Source organism: Simochromis diagramma, unplaced genomic scaffold (genome assembly GCF_900408965.1).
Source record: "Simochromis diagramma unplaced genomic scaffold, fSimDia1.1 OVJJ01000302.1, whole genome shotgun sequence".
Lineage (NCBI taxonomy): Eukaryota > Metazoa > Chordata > Actinopteri > Cichliformes > Cichlidae > Simochromis > Simochromis diagramma.
In genome coordinates, this window is record NW_024386792.1 from 8906807 (window position 1) to 8929938 (window position 23132).

At 40.5% G+C, this 23132-nt stretch overlaps 1 protein-coding gene across 2 annotated transcripts in view; it reads right to left on the minus strand.

Annotated features, from left to right (window-relative positions):
- Positions 1–20578, minus strand: part of cabp4 (calcium binding protein 4) — a 27137-nt gene extending 6559 nt beyond the window's left edge. For both annotated transcript variants that reach the window (XM_040024222.1, XM_040024221.1), the window contains exons 1-5: positions 18732–20578; positions 18267–18368; positions 17783–17912; positions 8965–8995; positions 6424–6567 (exon numbers count right to left, since the gene is read on the minus strand). In XM_040024222.1, coding sequence (XP_039880156.1) covers positions 6424–6567; positions 8965–8995; positions 17783–17912; positions 18267–18368; positions 18732–18787 — 463 coding nt within the window. In that variant the 5' untranslated portion in view covers positions 18788–20578. The remainder of the gene's footprint in view (positions 1–6423; positions 6568–8964; positions 8996–17782; positions 17913–18266; positions 18369–18731) is intronic.
- Positions 20579–23132: the final 2554 nt, after the last annotated feature.

Consider the following 23132-nt stretch of genomic DNA (forward strand, 5'->3'; position numbering starts at 1 on the left):
TCAACTCACATCCAGACAGCCCAAGAATCAAAGTAGGAATATGACGTGGCAAGCTAGTCCATTTTGACCAAATTTCATTGTTGGATGGACTAAAACAGACTGAAGCAGTCCCAGAGGTATTCAAATGGATTTAGGTTAGCCAAATATGGGTACCAGTTAATGGTATCAACTCGTTCATGCTCCAGGAACTGTCTGGATACTCTCGCCACAAAGTCAGGCATTGTCGGAGGAGGAACGATGGGACCCACTCCACCAGTCTAAAATTGGTCTAAGGATGTCATTCTGATACCTAATGGTAGTCAGGGTGCTGGTTCATGTAGAGGTCTGTGTGTCCCTCGATGCATATGTGTCACCAGACCATCACTGACCCACCACCAAACTGGTCATGCTGAACAACATTACAGGGACTATAATGTTCTCCCCGGCTTCTCCAGACCCTCTCCCATTTGGCACATTTCATTTTTTTAACAGTGTAGGTGTTACGGGCACATGAAATATTTATCGATCAACATCTTGTGAGAATTTTGGTGACTTTTTTCTAGATATCATACTTAGTCGATTTTTTGGGCAATGTGTTTGGCTTTAAGGCCCGCTGCTAGAGACTCGGTGGCTTTAACTTAAAATCAGTCTTCATTTAGCTCTGTTTTAGGCTGACCTGACTGACCAGCCTGCCAAAGATGGTGCACATTTGGAAAGCATGTCCCATTTAAAACCAGCATTAGTCCTCATCACCTGCTCTGATTAGATGACCACGTGGTGCTAGGTTCACCCCCACTTTCTAGTGAAAAGTGGACATTTGCTGTAATTTTCACTTATGGCTGGTCTATGGACTGGAGTCTGATGTTGAGTGAAAGGGAAATAACTTGTTCAAACAAAGCTAAAGCTCCAACAGGATACTTCTCCATGTATGGCAGTTTAAAAGAATAAAAAATCCACACAGACAGAGACTGGAAACTTGGCTTTAGCACTGTAAGCCAATTACAGACATACATTTCAGCCAAACTCATTTTAATCTTCTTTACCAGCAGTAGCATGCTTCAGTGTCCTGTCTTCTGACTATCACCAAGTTCCTGCTCATAGGGGTTTATCTAATTTGGGTTTTTTTTCTCTGCATTATTGTAGTGCCCTTACCTTAAGTTGGCAGTTGTTGTGATTTGGCACTATATAGTCTATCTCACAGGTGTCGAACTCCAGGCCTCGAGGGCCGGTGTCCTGCAGGTTTTAGATGTGTCCTTGATCCAACACAGCTAATTTAAAGGCTAAATTACGCCCTCAACGTGTGATGAAGTTCTCCAGAGGCCTGTCAATGAACTTATCATTTGATTCAGGTGTGTTGACCCAGGATGTTATCTAAAACCTGCAGGACACCGGCCCTTGAGGCCTGGAGTTCGACACCCCTGGTCTATCTAGTCACGCTTCCTGGTTTGTTCCCTTTTTTGTTCAGTCTGTTCCAGTCTCGTCTCAGTTTTGCCATCTGTCTGAGGTCTGGGTTTTTGTCTTCTGTCTGCAAAAAGCTCGCGTGTCTTTGTCCAGGTCTCAGTGCCAGTCCTGTCTCCTGTCCCTGATGCTGTTCTCTCTGTATTTGTTTACGTGTCTGTGTCAGAGTCCAGCCCATATTCTGTTACGTCCTGTTTTGTTTTGGTAGCCTGTGTCTCGTGTGCGTTATGTTCAGTTTTGCTCCCCGTTTCTCATTAGTCTGTGGTTAATTTTCAGCCATCTCCACATCTGTTGCCTGTTACCTCAATATCCTCTGTGCATGTATATATTGTCTCAGTCTTCCCTTCATTTGTACAACCACACTTCCATTAGATAAGAACTATAGCCAGAAATAATGGGAGGAGAAATAACCTATAAAAGAGCTATAAGTTCTATAAAAAACGTTTTCCCACAAATGTCTGAAAAAGAAAAAAGATTTATTTTATTAAACATTTAACTGACCTGACAGGCTGAGGGAGCATGTGTTACAGTTTAGGCGGTGCAACCTCAAAAGCGTGGACGCCTCTGGATTTAAAATAAGAACGCTGAACTGAGTCAGATGATCAGACGATCAGGAACAGGTCTGCTTTGTACACAGGAGCCTGCGCATGGAGCCCTTCATATGGAAAATTATGTCATAAAAATTAAAAATGAACACAATTCAATTTAGTTTTATTCATAAAGTGCCACATCACAACAACAGTCTTCTCAAGCTGTTGCACTGTTAAGTAAAGACCCGACAATATTGGAGACAAACAATAACCAACAACCCCCTATGAGTAAGCGCTTTGGCAACAGTAGGAAGGAAAAACTCCCTTTTAACAGAAAGAAACCTCCAACAGAGCCAAGAGGGGAGGAAGACAGGGCACAAGAACAAGGGTTCAGGGTCACCTGATCCACCCCTAACTATATGCTTTATTAAAAAGTAAAGTTTTAAATCGAATCTTAAACATAGGAAGCATTTCTGTCTCCCATATCCAAACTGGGAGCTGGTTCCACAGAAAACGGGCCTGAGGGGTCTGCCTCCCATTCTACTTTTAAATATCCAAGGAACCACAAGCAAAGCGCTCACTATAACGAGATCTTTAAGATAAGATGGTGCCTGATTAATCAAGACCTTGTATGCGAGGATTCTGGGTTGAAAATACTGAACTGAAAGGGATCAGTGCTGGCTAGTTTTTGTTTGGGGCTTTGCTCCTGCATTTTGGACCAGTTGAAGACAGACAAAGAAGGACTTGGCAATGCAGGTAAAGACTGAATTACATTAAAAGAGACAGGAGGAAATTTTCTAATAGAATTTACCAAGAGTTCCAAGTTATTAGCCAATAGTATTAGTTTGACCTTTTTCAGTATTTCTTAGATAAAAGAAGCAAGACTGGTTGAGCTTAGAGAAATGAGACCCACACTATCAACCAATCCAAAACCGCAGACATTTTTACTTGATAGCATGGCTGTTTTAAGAGACCTGGATACAAAGCTGTAGCTGTCCAATGTATTTTTCCCAGACACCACAATATTTACATAAGTGTATAGCTGGCCTAACGTAATTTAAGTTATGAAAATTTTTACGAACATCCTCAGTGCATGGATGCTGCTGTGCGTTCAGCCTCGTGTGCTCACTCTGTTGACTTCCTCAGCCAGTTTGATTGCTCTCCATGGTAATTATCAAAACAGACTGATACAGTGGGATAGCTCGTGTTATGAGTTCGACAAAAGACAGGCTTATTTGATAGTGTGGACCAGTAGGCTTTGCCTTCTTTCATTATCTGGATCTTGTTGGACGGAAAAGGCTCTTTCAATAAAGCCACGTGGTCATTTTGTGGTTCAAAAATTTAATCAGTACTCTGAGTCTGCTGAGAGAGAGAATCACAACAAACTGACCGGATGGAAAACGCTCTAAATGATGCTGAATCATGAGGCTAATGGATAAAACCGCTGCCTACCACAATAGCAGGGGCTGGATTTTTACATAAAACCTACTTTTAGCAATTAATTCTCTGATTTTCGGGTTGGTAAAGGATTTTCATGCTTGCCTCAAGGTAAAGTATATTTTTTGGCTGACTGGCTTTACCCTTGTGAAGCAGCTGTCTGGGGGATTCCTGACACAGCCTTGAAGAATTTCTGAGCCTTAAGTGGGTCAGTGTGAGATCACAGGGTTGAGGAAACTCCACCAAAAGCCTTAGGAGATTATGATTATTTTTAATTGATAGCGTAATAGTTGTTCTCGAAAAAAAAAAGTGGATGAATTTCATAATCAATCTAGAGGGATTACACTACAGAGGATGAGCTTAGAATATCTAAAAGCTGACAGCACCTTAGTGATCACACCAAAGCCACACTCAACACAGAGTATGAGACACGGCATAAAATATAATACACAGCTGCAACCTCTACAGGCCTGGTGTGCTCAATATTTCTCTTAAGGTTTTCCTTTTAGCTACAGATGGAAAATGTTTCTCTACATTGTGTGAGGCATCACTTTATCTATTTTCTGGTTCTTGTTATATACGGATGTGCAAAGCTTCACATGTGAGTCACCCTTTTCATGGCTGCAGTTTTACACCTTGTGACAGTAGTGATTAAAGCGCGAGGCATTTTTTCCCCTTTACATGTTTAGCTGTATTTGCTGCATGAGTTTTAGTTCACTTTTTGCAGGGGTGCACATTAGATGGAGATATTCATGAGAGCGAGGTTAACGTTGCCACAACAATATCCTTGTTGGTGTCATTCTAAGAATCTAATCAGGATATTATTTACACTGGGGACACTGGCTGAACCTAATTTACTATCTGGTATAGGAGAGGAAGCCAGCTGTACTCTGGTCCCCGAAGATCACAGCTGAAAAAAAAACCACAGCTTTATTGGAGCAGGTGTGGTGAAGTTGCTACTGACTCACAGTCCAGTATTATTCTTATTATCTATTAGGACAAAAGTAATGGCCCACCCACATATTACATCTACAGGAGCTGCTAGGCCATGGAAACCATGTCATGAAGCTCATGGCACACAGTCTTTGTGCTGATCTTAATGACAGAGGAGGTTTGGAGCTCTGTAGTAATTGAGTCAGCAGAGCGTTGCTGACTTTTACACACTATCCAAGGACCTGGCTGTGTAACTTTACATGGTCTGCTACTGCCACATGGTCTTGAAATAGCTTCCACTTCCAGTTGATTGTGGGGTATTTAGGAAATTCACTAAATGCCTGCTTACAGAGATGACATCCGGTTACTTTACTGCTCAGTAAAAGAAACTCATTCTTTCACAAATGTTTGTAAAGACAGACTGCGTGGACTGGAAACACCTGAATTCAAAGATTAAGAGGTGTGGCCTAATACATTTGTCCATATGGTGCATCTTTTCTTTCATTCATTCATTCTTTCATTCATATTTTTCTGGTTGCTCTGCGCTGAGTCACACTAGTATTTTAAAATAATTCCAGAGGCAAGACTATTTTGAAAAGCAGCTACATACAAATAATGAAAGGAAATATCAAAGTTTTCTGCCGTAATGATATTGAGTCATCCAATTTTGCAACAAAAACACTTACATAATATGGGTTTTTTTTTTAAACAATAAAAGCAAGAAAACTGTGTCTCCGTGGAAATATGTAATGCATTTTTTTCTCATTGTTTTGGCTGCTGGAAGGCTGAGCTTCAGTTGTGAACATCAACAGGGGAAAAAGAAAGAAAGAGCAAGGAGCATGGTGGTATTTTAATGGACCGAAATGACATTTGCTGGTAAATGTGTGTCCTTTAATGATCTGTAGCTGATCTGACATTAGCGCTTCACTTTTCCTAGTAAAGATTGAACTGTTTGTTTGGTCACTTGTGCAGGCAAAGGTGAAGGTAAGATAAGACGGATACTTTCATGTGGGTTGTTATTGTTCAGAGTAAGTGGTTCTTGTGCATTTTATCAGTTTGCTGCTTGGCATTATTGTACAGTGCATAAAACATGAAGCATACTCTACCAGGAGTCACCCCCACAGCTCTAAAAACTAACTTAAACTTGCTATATTGCTGTCATCAGAAATGAATGTTACCTCAGATCATGGTTTAGAGGATTAACGTTTCCTTCCTCACTGCATCTTTTTTCTTGCCTTTCACATGCATTCAGTGGGAGCCAATTAAAACTCAAGAAAAACACACATCATCAAAGTGAATGCAATTAACTGAATTGTTATACATATTATGTTGTGTTATTGCATATAAATATGATGTTCTATTTATAGGAGAATAATTATGATGCTTCTTATTTATGGAGAAATATAATCTGCTCAAATAATGCCATACACGAACATGAAAACAAGAGTTCTCATGATGTGCAGGTGTGCTGATATTGGGCTTCAGAGCATACAATAGTAAATATTATGATAATCCTAATAATTGCAGATAGTAGCATGATCTGTATGAAAAATCCTGGCCGTCCACTGAATTTTGCGTATAGTCTTAATAGAACCCTTTAGATTTTCTGAACAAAGTTGTTTTGACATCGGGTAGGTGATACAGTTCGCTTCACTCCAGGCTATGGCAAAATTCTAGCTGCAAAGATGATTCACCTTAAACTTTCAACACTTACCACACACATATCTGCTTCTCGATCATTCAGAAAAGAAGGCAGAGGCAAACAACATTAAGGGCAGCGGGAGAAAGATTAAGTGTAAACACACACTTCTACATGTAGACTAACACTCGTACACCCCCAGCACCTGCAGCGTGAGGACCATTAATCAGCTTGCTAAAACGTCTTGAATGTCCCCAACTCCAAAGGCAAACATGAGGTCCTCAAGGACTCACAGGAAAGAACACAAGCAGGTGGGTTTGTGCAGACACACGACTCACACATTCACACCTGCACTCTACTGAAAGATCCATCAATTATACACGCGTGCTTTAGCCTCTTAGGGAGAAATGGGTCCTTATAGATGCACACTGCCAGATAAATACTTACATTTCATCTTGATTTGCTGGATGATCTCAATGAGCTCCATCTCTGTAGGCATGTAGCCCATGGTCCTCATGCAGTCTGCGATGTCTTTGTAATGGATGAAGCCATCCGCATCGTAGTCAAATTCCTTAAAGGCCTCCTGAAGCTCTGACAGACACATAAACAAATTCCATCGATTGCAGCAAACCGTAAAGTTGGGTTTTCCCAAGAGTCAAGCGTGCATGCACACACCCACACACACAGTGTGCAGATACAAGCAGAAGTCTGAGCTTTAGTGTGTGATAGGTGTGTGTTTAAAGGTACGTGTCTATGATTCTGGAGACAAATGTTGCATTTTGTACAATAAGTTATTGTACAAAATGCAAAGTTATTGCACTTTCAAGGAGATTCTGGCAATATGGTGGGAATGTAACACTGATGAACTAATGGTGAAAAGGATATTTTGAGGATCTCCTCAATCCCACAGACAGATCTTCCATCAAGCAAAGAGAGTCTGTGGAGTGTGTGCTTTCATGGCACAGAATCCTCCAGCCAAAATAGACAGTACGACCCAGAATGAGTGACTGAGTCTATTGACTGAAACTATTCTGTAAAGTGTTTACAGAGGTCAGGACAGAGAGTCATTTTCCTGTAGGCTTCTATAGGATTTTTTGCCACTTGCTATCGGCATCTGCTGGCCTTCAGATAGAATGCAGGTTTAAGGCACTTGTACACTGGCTTAATTTTTCCAACATGCAGGTAGGTCTAGTTTCGCACTGTTTAATGTAGAGCCTGCTGAATAGATCGCTGTCTGGGAAACTAGCTCTTAATGTAGGTTAAATGTGTATGACTTTGGTACAAAGAACTGATCATTTGTTGCCTGTTTCCACCAGGATTACTGAACAAAGGGCAGCACATCTGAAGTAAAAAATTCTAAAACATAAATAAATAAATGTATTCTGAGGTGTAGCCCAAACTTGGAATACATGTTAAATAATAGTCTTCCCCTTTGGTGTCAGCGTGGTGACACAGAATTTAAGCAATATTGAAACACATCTCTCACTCCCAGGTTGTCACATATGGATGTTTAAAAAGGAAGCACATGACATCAGATTTATAGCACAGAGAAACCATCATTTTTCAGCATGAATCTTGTGAAAAATAATATTTAAACCCAAACCACGATCTTTTGCTAAACCTGACAAAATTGTGATACACTTCAACACCAGTTCAATCTCGAAAATGTGCATTTTTTAGAGGTCGACTCGGTGCCTGAAGCTGCAGCAGCCCCAGCACCATAACACGGACACTGTATCTTTTTACTAGCTGGGATAACATTCTCATTTTAGGTTTGACAGCATGTCTAGTATTTAATGGCAGATGGCTTGAATGTAAATTGAGGCTGCGGTTTGGGGAAGGCCTCAGAGGGGACTGGTGGTGCTTCCCACGGTGGGCAGATCCCCAAAGAAGGCATCCCCCGGAAGCAAAAATGACTGTTCAAAGGTCAAACACTGTTGCACAAATACAACTGGTAGGAATGCTTGGAACCAGTAGATTGGGAGGAAAAATTGCTGTGTCCAGGGAGGAATGAACATCATTTGGTTGTAAAGAAGGGCCTTGAGGTGTAAAACCTGGTCACGTGTTAATGGAAGCTGCCCTGGCACCCTCATGCTATGAAGGTTAGGTGTTGAACTTTGCAGAAAAGGGGTAGTGTAGAAACAAACTGGCATCCCAGTGCCAAGAGGTTTGCAGCTCCATTTTGCAAAGGAGGAAACAATGTAGAAGTAGAAATGAGTAGAAATCTCAGCACTATTTGCACTGTCTTTTGGAAAGGAGAGATAGTGGAGCAAGAAACTGGCAACCCGGTGCCAGTAATGTTCATTGTTTCTGCATTTTGCGAATGATGGAAAGATGGCAGAGAAAACAGCACCTGGTGCCATAAAGGTCTGCAAAGAAGGAAACAGTAACCGAGAAACTGGCATCCTGGTGTAAGGAATGTTTACTGCTGCGTTTGCAAATGACCAGTATTTGAGAAGAAAACTGGCATCCCAGTGGGGGAAAAGCTTCCTGCTGCATTTTGGGAAGGCGGGATAGAGAAGAAAGAACCTGACATCCTGGGGGCCAAAATTTTGCTTCTGCACTTTGCAAAAAAGAGATAGAAAACAGCGAAACTGGCATCCTTGTGCCAGAAATTTTTGACGTTTAGATATGCACAAGTTGAATAATAGTGGGCTAGGTTAAGTCTAAATCCTTAATAGAAAAATATTTGGGGGATTTTTGGGTGTCACATATAGATAGAGAACCGGAAGGGGCATGGGTAGAGATGTAGTCCCACCCCTGAAATTCCGATAAATTATCTACAGTTAGAAAGGGAATATTTGACATCGTGGGATGTGAACACTTTGAAGATTCACGGAATTTTGTATAGTAAGGTGGTGCCTCTCGTAGAAGTATTGCCATCTTGCCTAGAGTTAAATATTGAGTGGTGTGTGTGTATTGACTAGTAATTTATCTTTTACTTCATCATGTGCTTGCGTTGCAATTACACCTTCAACAACATCTTACCATCTATCTCCAGTGGCATCAGCTGCCTCTCCTGCACAGCAGAGGAAAGAAAACAACAGTAGAAATGATTACAACAGTATCAGAATGGGGGATGTGAGATCAGGCTGGCTTTAAAACTGTGAATTCTCCTGAGAATCATCCCAGTGATCATCTGTTTTTGACTACTAAATTAGAATAACATGCATATCATGTCAGCACTGTTGCTGCATGCAGACTGTAAACTCTAATGGGATTTAACCCAGCGACATGTCTTGCTAATTTGCAAAATGACACGCTAGTGTACGCGCGCGTGCATACACAAACACAGCATCTTGAGGGAGACCCAGCATTGTGTGAATATACACCCATGCACAGCCATAACATAACAGTGAGCTGCAGAAACTTTGCACTGTCACAAAGAAACACAGGTACGGTTAAGCAAAAACACACATGTGCACACACACACACACACACACACACACACTTGACACAAGATATATAATTTGCATATAGCCGCGTGTGAAACATTCAGTATTCGCTGCCTTGTTTTGACAATTGCTCAGGGTGATCTCTTTTTCTCCCTTTTTTCCCCTCTAACATTTCCATATTTTCAGAGTGAGGCAAAGCTAGAAGCTAGGAACAAAATCTCCACCTAGTCATTAAGAATAATAGATGACAGTGAAATTTAGGTGATGGCTTAAAATAGTAATATGATGTTATATGTTTGGCTACAAACAGGCAGTTTTAATGAAAAGACATTATAACTTGGAAATCACTTGGAATACATATCCGTAGGCAAGAAATGCAGACTTAAAAGGATGGGCTTTGTGGTTTGGCAGTTTTGCAAGAATCCATCACACACTACAATATGTAAGCCCTTGAAAAAAACAAAACAACTTAATAGTCACATATCACATGCTTTAGCCCTTGAGAGAGTGTTCTAATTAGCACATTTGCAAACATGTGCTGATTTGAATTTGCATAAAAAAGAGCTTAGATATTAAAAGATCACACTGAAATGTCATTAATCATCCTGTAGATGCACTGAGATGATGTGTCCTTAGCGAGATGGTTGCGGCACAGTGTTTTGACTCGAGGGCTTGCAAACAGTGTGCAACTCTACTGCAAAAGCATTGTCCACGGGGGGGGGGGAAGCAAGAAACATGCTAAGTCAGTCATCTTACAGAGCAATGGAGACTGGCATATGGAAATGCTGCTTAGCAAAAAGACACCAGAAGCCCAAGGATATCTCTAAGTTCAAAGAAACAAGACTGAGATGACAGCTTCTAAAAACTTTGATTACGTACAGAACAAATGTTGGCTGATTTGCTGCGGGCTTGTGTTTCAATACTTGGACTTGGGATTGGTAAGGCTCAGTACAAAAATGATGAAATAACTATTCACTTGAATATTTCTTGCCTCCCACAATTTTTTATGGATCATCTTCAAACTTCACTTCAAACAATAATATACTGGGGCTTGGGGGGCATAAGGGGCTGGATGTCTTAGCATTTGACCCTTGCTTTCCTTGTTAGTACTCAAGGTCAAAGTAGACACAAAAAAATTCAAGAAACCATCATTAAATGAAAGGGCATGGAGTGAGCTGTACAACACACTATCTTTTCAAGACTTTCCAGGCGTAGCTACACAGGCACAGACCACCCTCACTAATTTCTGCTGCACACACAGTCATTTTGTTCTATAAGCAGGCCTGAATTATAACAGAAACCGCTCCGTTCAGAAAAAAAGAGCTTCAAGCATTACTCCTCATCAGCTTTTAAGGGGTAGAGAAGAAATACTGCGTATCATACAGAAGAGAGACACTGTTGAATTTCAGTTGCTTCTAATTAGTTCCATATTCTACAAGTAGGGCTGTGCGATATGACCAAAATCTCATATCCCGATACAAGAATTCTATCATCCCGATAACGATATAAATCACAAAAATGTAACATTTTCTGTAAATTCTGTGAATCTCGGGCAGCTCGTCTTGCGGGAAGTGTTTCCAGCTGCGCGTCATGTAGCTGGAGTCGAGTGTTTTAACAGATGCATGAAACTATACATTTTTAGACATAAGTTGTAAAGGCCGCTGTTTTCTTTGTGAGTATTTATTACACGGCCTGCTGCGGGGAAAAGCCTGTTCTAAAAATAAACTAAGGTTTATTTTTTAGCACCTGGCGGCTCTTTTTTAATTCTCATCCGTAAATAATCTGCTCTTTCACGTGATTCAGTTTATTTTGAAAAGTCTCAACAGGATATTGAGCTTTATTGTGAAAGGTTTACGTGGAACATAACAAGCGGACACGCGATGCTGTTACCGTCATTGTTGCTAACCACAGCGCATAAAAACAGGTGTAGTGTGGTTATATAAAATATAAGAGAAAGAGAGAACTTTAAGAAATTAATATAGCCACTACAGTGACCATCAAAACGATGAAAAAATATTGCCATAAACAGTTTATTTTGCGACACCACGAAACAAATGATAGCGTAAAATGAAACCATAGACGTTTTTATATCGTCATCCGATCGAACAGCCCTACCTACAAGTATAAAAAATACTTCACCCCAGAACCCATGCCACCCTTGCTTGTGAGCTATTACAGTTTAAAGTTTCACCCTTGCTTTTAATCAAGTGTCTGTTTTCATTACTCTACTGCTACTTTTATGAAGGCAAACCGTTCTTCAACCTCGAGTTGTTCATTTTTTTAAATGCTCGAAAAGTGAGAGATAAAAAGGGAAATCTGAGCAGCACGGGTAATGAAATGCAAAGAGAAGTGCAATATTTTTCTTCCTAATGCATGTTGGCACTCAGCCTGTCTAATTCATAAATCACACAAGGTCATCCCGTTCAAGTGCACAATAGCATCAGGAAAAGGCGCCTGTCGTTTATTTGGAAGCTGCGCCGTATGGCGGGCGTTCAAATGATTATTCACTGTGTAAAACTGCCAGCAAGATTTGTAACATAAATGCAACGTCAAGATGCAATTGCACCAGTTATATTACTAAATGTGGGCGCTACTTAAAACATTAAGGCACTAGTGATTTATACAACGCTTTTAAGTTGTAAAATAGTCATTGCATAAAAAACAAAAACTCAATAGCGCCAGCAGAGCTGCACCACTGTTTACCATGCACAGGATCCTGCAACCACAAAAAGGCATGTTCACATAGCAAGGTCAACATATTAATTAGATTTTTTTTCATCCAGAAATGATTAGTTCGCATGCAACTCAGGCTCTGAATTCATCCGTCAGAACAAGCCCATTAATGGTTCATTTCATTTTGTCTGCCTTCATGTGGCCCACTGAGCAGCACACTGCTTTGTAAGCATGACGCGTGTACACATGTGAGAAGAAGCTTCACATTAGCATGAATCAGCATTGAAGTGAAAAGGCTCTCAAAAAACCACAAAGCAGTGACATTACAGTGTACAGTACAGAGTACAGTGCGATTTGCTTTGCATTCAACTGTGCTTCTGTCTGATGTGCACATGTATCAGTTGTCTTTCTTCTTCTCTCTGCCAGCCGCTTGTTCGATTAGATCTGATGAAGGCTGACAGGGAATCTTGCTACTTGTGTTGAGATTAGGAAGGCTGCAGGATATGGTCTCTCTACCTCAGTGTCCAAGCATCACTTGTAAATTCAAACATTAGACCGCCACGGTAAAACAAGCTAGATCAGTCATGGCAGGTGACGTAGTGAGTCGGAGAGGAGTGTAAAATTGTCCGCGGTAGCCCAAGGTCATGGTGAGATGTTCTTCCTTTTCCAATAAATGGGCTGCAACTCTGAAACAGTCCGGGTAGTTATTAGGAGATCGAGTTATGCAACATCTGTAAATGTTCATAGGCGCACAGCTCCTCTTGGGACGGGTTTCATTTCAGGAAATTTCAGGAAATCCTTCTCATGTGTGTGTTTAAAGATTAATCTAGCAGTTAGAGAAACAATGTGGTTTGCAGTTAAATGACCTTTTAACTTAATATGATTACTTGTGACAGAAGCCAGCTTCACAAAAAATAAGTAAAGTAAAAGTACATTTTGTAGCATTTACTTTCTGCCCTCTTTCCTCTGCAGAGTCAGTGAATATTATGACTGCGAAAGAGAAAAACTGGTGCTCGGCTCTAGCACAACATTTTTCTCAGTGGCCACTCTCAGCATTGCCACAAATGAGTCTCCTGTGGCACAGAAAGCAGTTTTTCCATTGACCATGACTATAAAATGGAAGTCTGTAAAACAGCAGACAGTCGGGACTGAGCTGCAAACAAGGTTTTGTTTTGTTTTTTATTCTTCCAACTTAAAAAAAAAGAAAACTAGCTTTCTAGCAGTGTAGAAAAGTGAGATTTGCTTTTTATGGGAGAGGTGATGACACACAGTTGGGGAGATGGGGGGAAAATAACACAGAGGAAAACCTATGACTTTGTTTTTTTGGTTTAGACTCCAGCAGAGAGCAATTTACTCCAACCTTTAAACCCAGTACCCAGCCGTCTATGGTGCAATTTTGGGGCACTTACTGAAACACATTTGTCACATAATTTGTCACAATTAAATGTTTCAGATCACCCAAGAAATTGTAATATTAGACAAAGATAACCAGAGTAAATACAAGTTTTTAAATGATGATTTCATCTACTAGAAAAAGGCAACTATCCTGTGTGAATATGTATTTGCCTCCTACACATAATAACTGGCTTTGCCACCCTTGGCATCAAGAACTGCAATCAGACATTTATGAAATGCAACCATGAGTCTTTAACATCACTGCTTGGGTCACTTTTCTTTACAGAATTGTTTTCTTTCAGTCACACTGCAGTATTGTACAGCTTGTTTCAGGTCATGCTAAAGCATCTCAATATGATCTAAGTCCAGACTTTGACTAGGCTACTTTTGTTTTCTCAGATGTGGACTTGCTTTCGATCATTGTCCTGTTGCATAATCTTCAGAGCAGGAACTGATAGGTCTCCTTCAGGACTTTCTGGTAGAGGGCAGAATTCATGGTTCCATCAGTTACAACAAGACGTCCAGGTCCTGAAGCAGCAACGCGGCCCCAGACCATCACACTACTGCCACCATGATTGACCGTTGGTGTGATTTTCTTCTTATCAAATGCTGTGTTAGTTTTATGCACGTGTAATGGGATGCAAACCTTTGAAAAAGATCTACTTGTGTTTTGTGGGTCCACAAAATATTTTCCCAGAAGTCTTGGAGATCATAAAGCTGTTTTAGGGCAGAGGTGAGTCTCTGTGTTGTTTTTGGTCAACAGTGGTCTTCTTGGACGTGTGGTCTGCAGTTCTTCAGATGTTGTTCTGGGTTCTTCTGTGATTTCTTGGATGAGTCGTGGATGTGTTCCTGGAGTAATTTTGGTAAGCTGTTTTAAATTTTCTCCTTTTGTTGCTCTCACCGGGATACACTAGAAATAACTTTGTAACCTTTTCCTTCACTGACAGATCTCAATGACTTTTGAGTTTCTTGTATTATATAATGATGTGTCATCATACAAAAACTGCATTTTGTATTTAGTTGGTTTATCTTTATCTAATATTAAAAGTTTTTGATGATCTGAAACATGTAAGTGTGACAAATATGCAAAAAATACAACAAATCAAGACGTGGCAAATTTTCACTGTGACTATGGTTTCAGTTGTGGGAGGATCATCTCTGTTACAGTTTTTAATGAAAAGGACAACTTTGTTCTCACACTTAAAAACATGTGCAACACCAGCATTCCCCATCTGATCTACCAGCTGCACGACAAATTTAATGCAGCCTATAATCCTGCCGAGGGAACGTTTACTTTACTCAGAACAATTAGATATCCTCTCCTGGGCAAATCACTAATGTCATCTATTCATGCATCATGGATATTGGCTCATTAGGAAGACTGACTAGTAATGTCCACTGTTATATTCATGAACATTATGAACCGACTCTTCCCATCATTACTCTGTACATACCTGAAATGACTGAGAATTGTACTCAAATCGAATCTTCAAAGGGTTGAATTGGCTGTACATTGTGGTCTTTAATTCCACCATGTGTCTCCAAAATGACTATAGCTGAGTATTGTTACATCTGATCAGTTCTAATCTTGTGTAAAAACAACATTATAATAGACTCTCTGCTTATCAGGTTTTAGTGATTCAGTTATATAAAATAAATCCTGCCTTTTCCCTCATATAATACATGAGAAGAACTTTACTATTTGTTCAGGAGGGTTGAACATGGCATACGTCAAAACAAATCATTGTATGTTATGATTTTAAGTGCTTCATGTGTAAATCAGCTAATATTTCCAACAAAAATCAGGATGCTTGTGCATCGTTTCTTGGCTCATGTCCATTTATAATTTTTTGAAATATTCTGTAACATCCTGCAGGGACCTGGGATCATGGTATCAGCCGTGAAAAGAGCCAATTCTTAACCCGAGCCAAGCAGAGCATTACTGGAAGATGACACAGAGTCCAGGCATTAAATCATTTGTGAAATTATTGGAGTGCTTCCCCCCCCTTTTTCTTTTCCAAGGCATAAAGGACATGGATTACAGCCCACAGTCCCAATTTCATATTTGAATTAATAGCAGTTGGTAATGATACTGATTTTCCATGGTTATGTGACCTATTCCACATTAACAATTACCGGTTTACAAACAGAGCATTTGCTTTTGGATCGCTATGGATCACTGCAAACAGCCACAAGCAGTGTTTATACATACAGCTGATTGTTAGTGCTCACAATCAGCTAAATAAATAGGGCAATTTTCCTGCTCGGCTGCATAACTTTAAATTTAATGTTTTTTTATTCAGCTGTGACTCACTGTGCAAACCTCCACTTTATCACGGTTCTGTGTTTGTGTTTTGTGTAGCATAAAGGAGACTCATTTGCATTTTTGCTGCACATGCTTGTATTGCATAATTGTTATTAAAATAAATAAATGCTAGTAAGGCTATTTTTTCTCTTTTAGAGGGCTAGAAAACAACCACTATTTAAGATTTTGGATGTTTCCAGGGGTTTTCAAACTGTGAAGTTGAGACCTGCTGGGCTGATGGAGATGAGGCAAGGACATATCAATTGAAGTGAAAGGAGCAGGTGCACCTTGTACACGTTGAGCAGTTACTGTGACAAAGGAGGAGATTGTGGAAGAAAATATTAACTCTTACTGGCTGGTTATCATCATTTGTGTCTAAAATCAAACTCAGTTTTGCTTTCGATGTATTTCAGGTTGCAGAATATAACATTAATCAATTACAGCGTTTGATCAGCACCACAAATGACAAATTCAGTCAGAGGTCATTTAAGCGTATGCCAAAATAGATTTAGCCTTGCTAAAGTAAGATAAAGACAAGTATGATGACAGCAAACATGGAATAAATGAGATACACATGCACATACAGTATGACTGCATGTTTTCAACAGATACTACCAGTTAAAAGTTTTAGAACACCCCAGTTTTTCCAGTTATTTATTGCAGTTCAAGTTGTTCAAGTCCAATGAATAGCTTGAATTGATATAAAGGTAAAGTTACCAAAAACTGAAAAAATAATGTACATTTCAGAATTATACAAAAAGGTCCTTTTAAGTGAGGACAAAATGGCTTAACAATTTAAAGCTGTTCTGCATCAGTGGAGGTTGATCAAGCCTTGAAAGCTGTTGCTACTAATTCCTGCAGGTGTTCCAACCTTTCTGGATTACTTACAACCACTTCACACCTTTTCAGAAAATGTATCTATTTTTAATCAATGAAGTGTAAATAATTCAGTATATATAAAGTAAATTCATAAATAAAGTTAGGCTTTGATTCAACCGTGACTTGAACAACTTATGATTTGTCCACCTGTCCTGTCTGTCCCATGTAGAGATAAAGGCTAACTTGATAGTCATGCAGCTGGGTTCTGGTGCTCTTCACTTTGTACTGTGTAAAATCCACAGCACAGAAAAACTGGATAAAACACCCTAACACCGGTTGCTAATAGCCAGTGAGAAATGTATTGCTGAACAACAGACCACTACATCTAGAGACTGGTGAGTGATCCCATGGGCAACACCAGTTGGCAAATAGTTGTGGGCTGTTGCCAGGTGTAAGCAGTTACAGTGAGGTTTACCATGCTGGACCTACAAGCTCTTTGAGATTGGTTTAGTTGCTGAGCCACCTGTAATTTGCATGGAAGACACCAACATGCAGACACTCACCAACTGTGCCCTACGTAGTTGTGAAAATGTGAAGAGTGCCACGCAACTCAAACGAATCACTTTCAAAGTAAAAGTTGCATCTTTTGAAACATGTTGTGTCTGACCATGATTTCAGTGGCCGGACACAACCTCACTACAGTGAAGGAGAACAGTTCCAGTTTGAGTCACACGTTTTCAAGTTTCTCTACTTGAAAAGTTGGTGATCAAAACAATCATAAGGTCTTTGGTGCAGCACCCTCTTTTGCAACTAATTTCACGAGTGACTGGCAGCAACTTCCAGTAATCACTCGCCAAGCACTCAGTGATGGGGTCCTAACCATTTTGATCTTTTGTGTCTCCATCTCTGTGCCTGCTCTTTGATTCCTGTCTGCACCACGAGATTCCCCTTCAAACACAAACATACAGTATTCAGGTGCAGTTACTGTTAAATTAAGAGGCATTTTTACTATAAAAGCATCACCAGGACATGCTGATATGGACTGTGTACATTATTTTTTTAATAATCCACACCACCTGCTCAGTTTATTTTATATTTGCCCTTTATATAAATGTGCTGTTACCCCTGAATGTAAACATACTCCAGAATGAAACCTTGTTATTTATCACTATTGAGTGTCAGGGTCTGTTTAAATTAATGTGTATATGCATGAACTGACCTGTCCAAAAAGTTTATTAAGGTAGGCGACGTAGGCAGCGGCCACTGTTGAGCTGTTGCTGAGGCTCCTTTTACCACGCCGACTACCCTGCTCCTCAGGGCCCTTCCCCTGGGGTGTGGGGGACTTTGAGCTGTGAAGAGTGCATTTGCACGCCAATTGTTGAGAGCTATCATCATAAAAGCCAAGTCTATAATTTCCCCTCCAGCAGTTTACCAAATACACTTAAGTGCCTTTGAGGTAATATTTTCCATCCCTTGTTCGTGCAGCATCAGCTGCTTGGGCCTAGTCAGGTGACATCAGTGGTAACATCAATCACCAGAAAAAAGGAAGAAAGGCAGTGTTTCCCAGGAGGGCAACTTGGAAACCTGGAAACTCTACAAGTTTATTTTTCAGGTGATGTATCACATAATTGGGTGCACAACTCTACACGTCCCACTCCCCTTGTCCTAATCAATGTTGATTAGAAACAGAGAACGATAATAACCAGAATTTCTTGGAGAGGCTGAGCTGAAGGGCCTTGTTTTTAAATCTGCCTGCAACGGGTGATCTTCCAGCTGCTGCAGCCCTCCCCACTCGTGGAGATGTGCTAGGAAAGAGAGAGGCCTTAATCAACTTAGAGTCCCATTATTTATTTAAAGAAAAAGAAACATAAATACTGACTTTGATAGAGTCTAACAGCCAGTTCTTTCTCCCATTAAAAAAGCTGGCTACGTTGGGAGGATACTGATGACAGCTCTTTGGATTTCTAAAAGCCCCCCCCCAAAAAATGTCTTGAAAAGCTATTAAAACGTTTAAAATCAGCTAGACAATCTCTCAAGAATTACTTTTCCTACTGAATTTGCTTATGTACTGTTACATAAGAGACAAAAACAATGGGAATGCTCCAAATGAAAGGTTTAGGGTTCACACTGAGCTTGAATTGTTAATTTTGACTTTTTTCTTCACTGACCTGGCGGCAGAGGATGGTCTACTTTCCGGTCCTCCCTTCGCACCTTTCACGGACATCCTGGCCAGAAGATAAAAGAAAATGTCAAAAGGGAAGAGAGGGAAAAGACACAAATATCATAATGTAAAGGCAAAGGCTCCAAAAGAGCTTTCTAAAATAATGAAGAAAAGGCTTGTTGGGCTCACACAAAGCAACAAACAACCAAACAAAACCTGATATTAAACACTAAAGTCTTCATGAACTGGCTTTTTCAAATGCAAGGTAGAGACAAGCCAAAAGGGTTGTCTTAGCTGCTAAAGTTGCTGTAACAAAAACGAGCACAGGGCTGGATATTACACACCGCATCACAGCATTAATCACATTTATAGAAATCTATTTAATTCAACTATTGAGCCAGAGGGAAGAGGAGTCACTCAAACCCAGTTTTAAACGTTAGTAATAGCAAAACTTGCAGGGGTTTGAGTTTGAATGCAATCACAGCGTATATACCCAAACAGCAGAACAAAAAACATGGACCACAGGACAGTGTGGATGGAAATGTCAGTACAGCAACAGAAGAAGATGGCGAACAGAAAAATGAAGGGAAAGGGAGTGTATGACAGTCGCGTGTGCAGAACTCATGAGGGAGGAGGAGGAGAAACTTATGGCTTTCAATTTGAGAGACAGATTAATGTTCTGTCACGAGCCTCGGCAGTTCTGAGTATCAGCGCCTGATGATGAACGGCCGTACTTGACACTGATGCGCCGTAAACCCAACGCCTCACACCACCAGCACGCACGCCACGAAGCTGCTGCAAAGACAGACCCTCAAGATCTGCTCCAACAGTCACTACTTAAGGCGGTCCCGGACCACGAGGGCTGTAATGAGAAGAGACACGAAGACCAGCCAGTCGTCTAAATTATGTTGGACCGTTTAATGCACCTCGGCAAAAAACAAGCCACATTCCCAGCTCCAGCTGGGTGGAACAAAACGTGCCATGACTGAGTAGTGATTGCCTGTCTGTCATGCTTTCGCACAATCAGTGTGCTTATGATACGTCCTGATTGCAACACGCTTGAAGCATATTAAACTGTACGAATGGAGAGGGGAGGAATTTTTAATGTCCACCCACAATTACAGTTTTGGAATTGAAGTGGTCAGAAGTTATTTTATCTATACACTGATTTATTTATTTATTTATTTACATGCATACTGAAAAAAGTTTGCAGTGTTTGCAAAACCTTGCAATAATGCAAGCACACACATATACACAGCGTCTCTGCCGCTTTCCCAAACATTCACGCTGCACTTGTGGGGAAAGCAGGATATCTGGACTTTCTATAGTAATGGCCTCGCATTGTTTGCCTAAAGAATTGCTCTCGTCTTGAGCACAACTCCCATCAGAGTAAACAAACACAGCCACACTCGCATGCACACCCTGTACCCGTTTCACTACACAAGCCGTTGAGCAGCGCTTTGTGTCTGCAGCACTCCTCCCTAAGTGGCCAATTGCTGTCAATCACTGAGCCGACACAAGCAATTTTAGATCCTAATCATTCTAATTGAAGTAATGAAATGGAGGGCCAGGTGGACTAGACGAAACCAACACAACAAACACAGCTGACGATGGAAAGCAAGCTGCACTTGAGTTCTGCAATGATGTGGAAGACGACGAATGGGCCAGCCTGGGGTGTTGGGAGTTAAACACTAAATAGGGATTCTAAATATACTCCACAAGAGCCACTGGAGTGAAGGACGCTGAGACACATTGTATATGTCATGCAAACGTGACCCACATTGAGTGCATACATACTGAAAAGGAAGGTTTTCAGAGAACTCTAGGCGCTCCTGTGAAACCTACACACAGTGCTAGGACAAAGTATTTGCCCCCTTCCTGATTTCTTAGTTTTTTTGCTTATTAATGCCACTTAGGCTACGTTCACACTGCAGGCAAAAGTGCATCAAATCCGATTTTTTTGACCCTATGCGACCCATATCTGATCATGCTATGACAGTGTGAACGGCACAAATTCGATATTTTCAAATCCAATCTGGGTCACTTTCGTATGTGGTACTGAATCCGATACATATCCGATGTTTTAGAAAGCGACTGCTGTTTGAACGGTCACGTCGCATTAAATCCGTCTTTTACGTCACTGACACAAGACAGACGGCAATTATCAGCGCTGGAGAAGTGCCCGAGAAGACATCGCGAACGCTTCCTGGCCATCCAGTGTAGATGTCAGTGAAACTGTTGGGAAGACAACGTTGGAGAAACGTGAGCATGTTATTTGTACTGTATAATCTGCAGATTCTGACAGAAATCTGCAACTATCCTTTGAAGCACCGCTCCTCTAAAACAGCAATAAGGATCATTATTAGGTTATCTACATTATTATGTAAATAACAAAATAACTTAAAGCAAAAATTGGGAAACGTAAAGTCTGAAGTCTTTATATTAAGGGCCATCAGTCAAACAATACTGTTTGCTCTGGGTCTAAACAGAGCGCGCTGTGTGTGACGTCTTCTTTTGCGCATGCGGGCCGCTTTGAGCGTTCACACTAGAGTGCGTTTGCTGTCGCATTTTATTTGTAGTGTGAACAAGCAGTCAAAAAAATTGGATTTGATCAAAAAATCGGAATTGAGCATTAAGACCTGCAGTGTGAACATAGCCCAAGATGATTCAGATCATCAAACAAGTTCTGATATTTGAGAAAGATAACCGATTAAATATAAAATGCAGTTTTTAAATGATGATTTCACTTATTCAGGGAGAAAAGCTATCCAATTGCCATTGTTACAACATTAACTAGCTGGCATTAACCACATTTTTTTTTTTTTAGAAAGCTGAGTTTAGTTTTACTAGCGACACTCAGGCCTGATTATTGCCAACTCTGCTGAATCAAAAAATCAGTTAAACAGAACCTGACTGACAGAGTGATGCCGGCTGAAATATCTCAAAAAGCAACACATCATGCCACGATTTAAAGAAACTCAAGAACACAGGCAAAACAACGTCAGTGACATCTATCAGCCTGGAAAGGTTACAAAGCCATTTCTAAAGCCACTGATGATTCATCCAAGAGATCACAAAAGAACCCAGAACAACGTCCAAAGAGCTGCAGACCTCACTTAGTAAGTGTTCATAGGTGCTGCTGCCTGTCTGCTAGGTACAGCCTCTTCTGTTGCCATACAGCCATTCAAGACATTTGTTCTTTAGTCTTGGGTGAGTAAACCATTTTCACCATCCATTATCTATTATTAATTTATATCAATATGTTAGCACTAAATATCCCTGTCCGTGGATTATAGTAAATAAAGTCTATACACCTTAGCTAGCAATTTAGCACTTATGGCTACTTCTGCGCCTGAAAAACTGCAGTGGCCTTTATGCTCAACTCCAGACTTCAGAAATATAGTGGTGTCGTATTGGCTATTTCTCTCTTTTATGAGTGTAGCAGATGTTCTTATTTGGGGGAAATATTTGAAGCATGTTGAATTCTTGTTAACATCTGACACAATCTAGGCTACAAAGACTATGAGAAGTTAAAAGTTCCCAAAGCCTTTGATTTGGGAAAAGCAGACCACCACACCACTTAAACATTGTATTATTTTTCTTAAAGGATCAAAAGCAGAGCAGCAGAATCAAAGATAAAGTTTTCTCTTAGGGTATGTTCTGCTAGTGGCTAACGTAGCCTTAAGCTAACAGCTTCATGCAAAGATGAAGAGTTAAAGAAACTCTGCTACACTCACTTCTTTTATATCCTTTGTAAAAATTGAAGTCTTTACACCCAGACTGAAGACTGAACTGTTTGGACGAGGATTTCTTAGCCAGCTATCCTGGGTCATGCTGAGGTTAAGGTTGTGACATCGGGCAGGAAGCAAAGTACAAGCAAGGATGCTAGTGTGCCACAGGGCGCTTTAGACAAGAACTTAAAATTTCCCCATAAAATACTATTAAAGAGCATTAAATTAAAACCAAATTTATGCCTACAGTTAGGGAAATTGTTTGAGTGGTTTTCAAGGTATTTCTTAACTAAAAAGAAAATTGAAACAAAAATGAACCTTTCTGACATGCATAACAGAAAGTATCAGAGTCACAAAAAACACACATTGATTGTGAGTTCAGGCGTGGCTTCACCTTCCTGTGTACTCTCCTTGTTTTCTTTTATTTTTCGCATTATCTTTCCGTTCGCCTGCTGTCCAGTCGGAAGAAAGTCGGTCCCAGAGGAGCCAAACCAGTCCGTGTCTGATCCATAAACAACCGATAGAAATGCAATCAGGCCTGGCACTCCATCTTATCTTCACCCATCTTAACACTTCACCACCACTTTCTCATCCTCACATCCCTCCTCCCCTATCCAGCACTGATTTCATGTCACGGCTCTAAAATGAGACTGTCGCCTTTGGTCTCTGTGCAGACA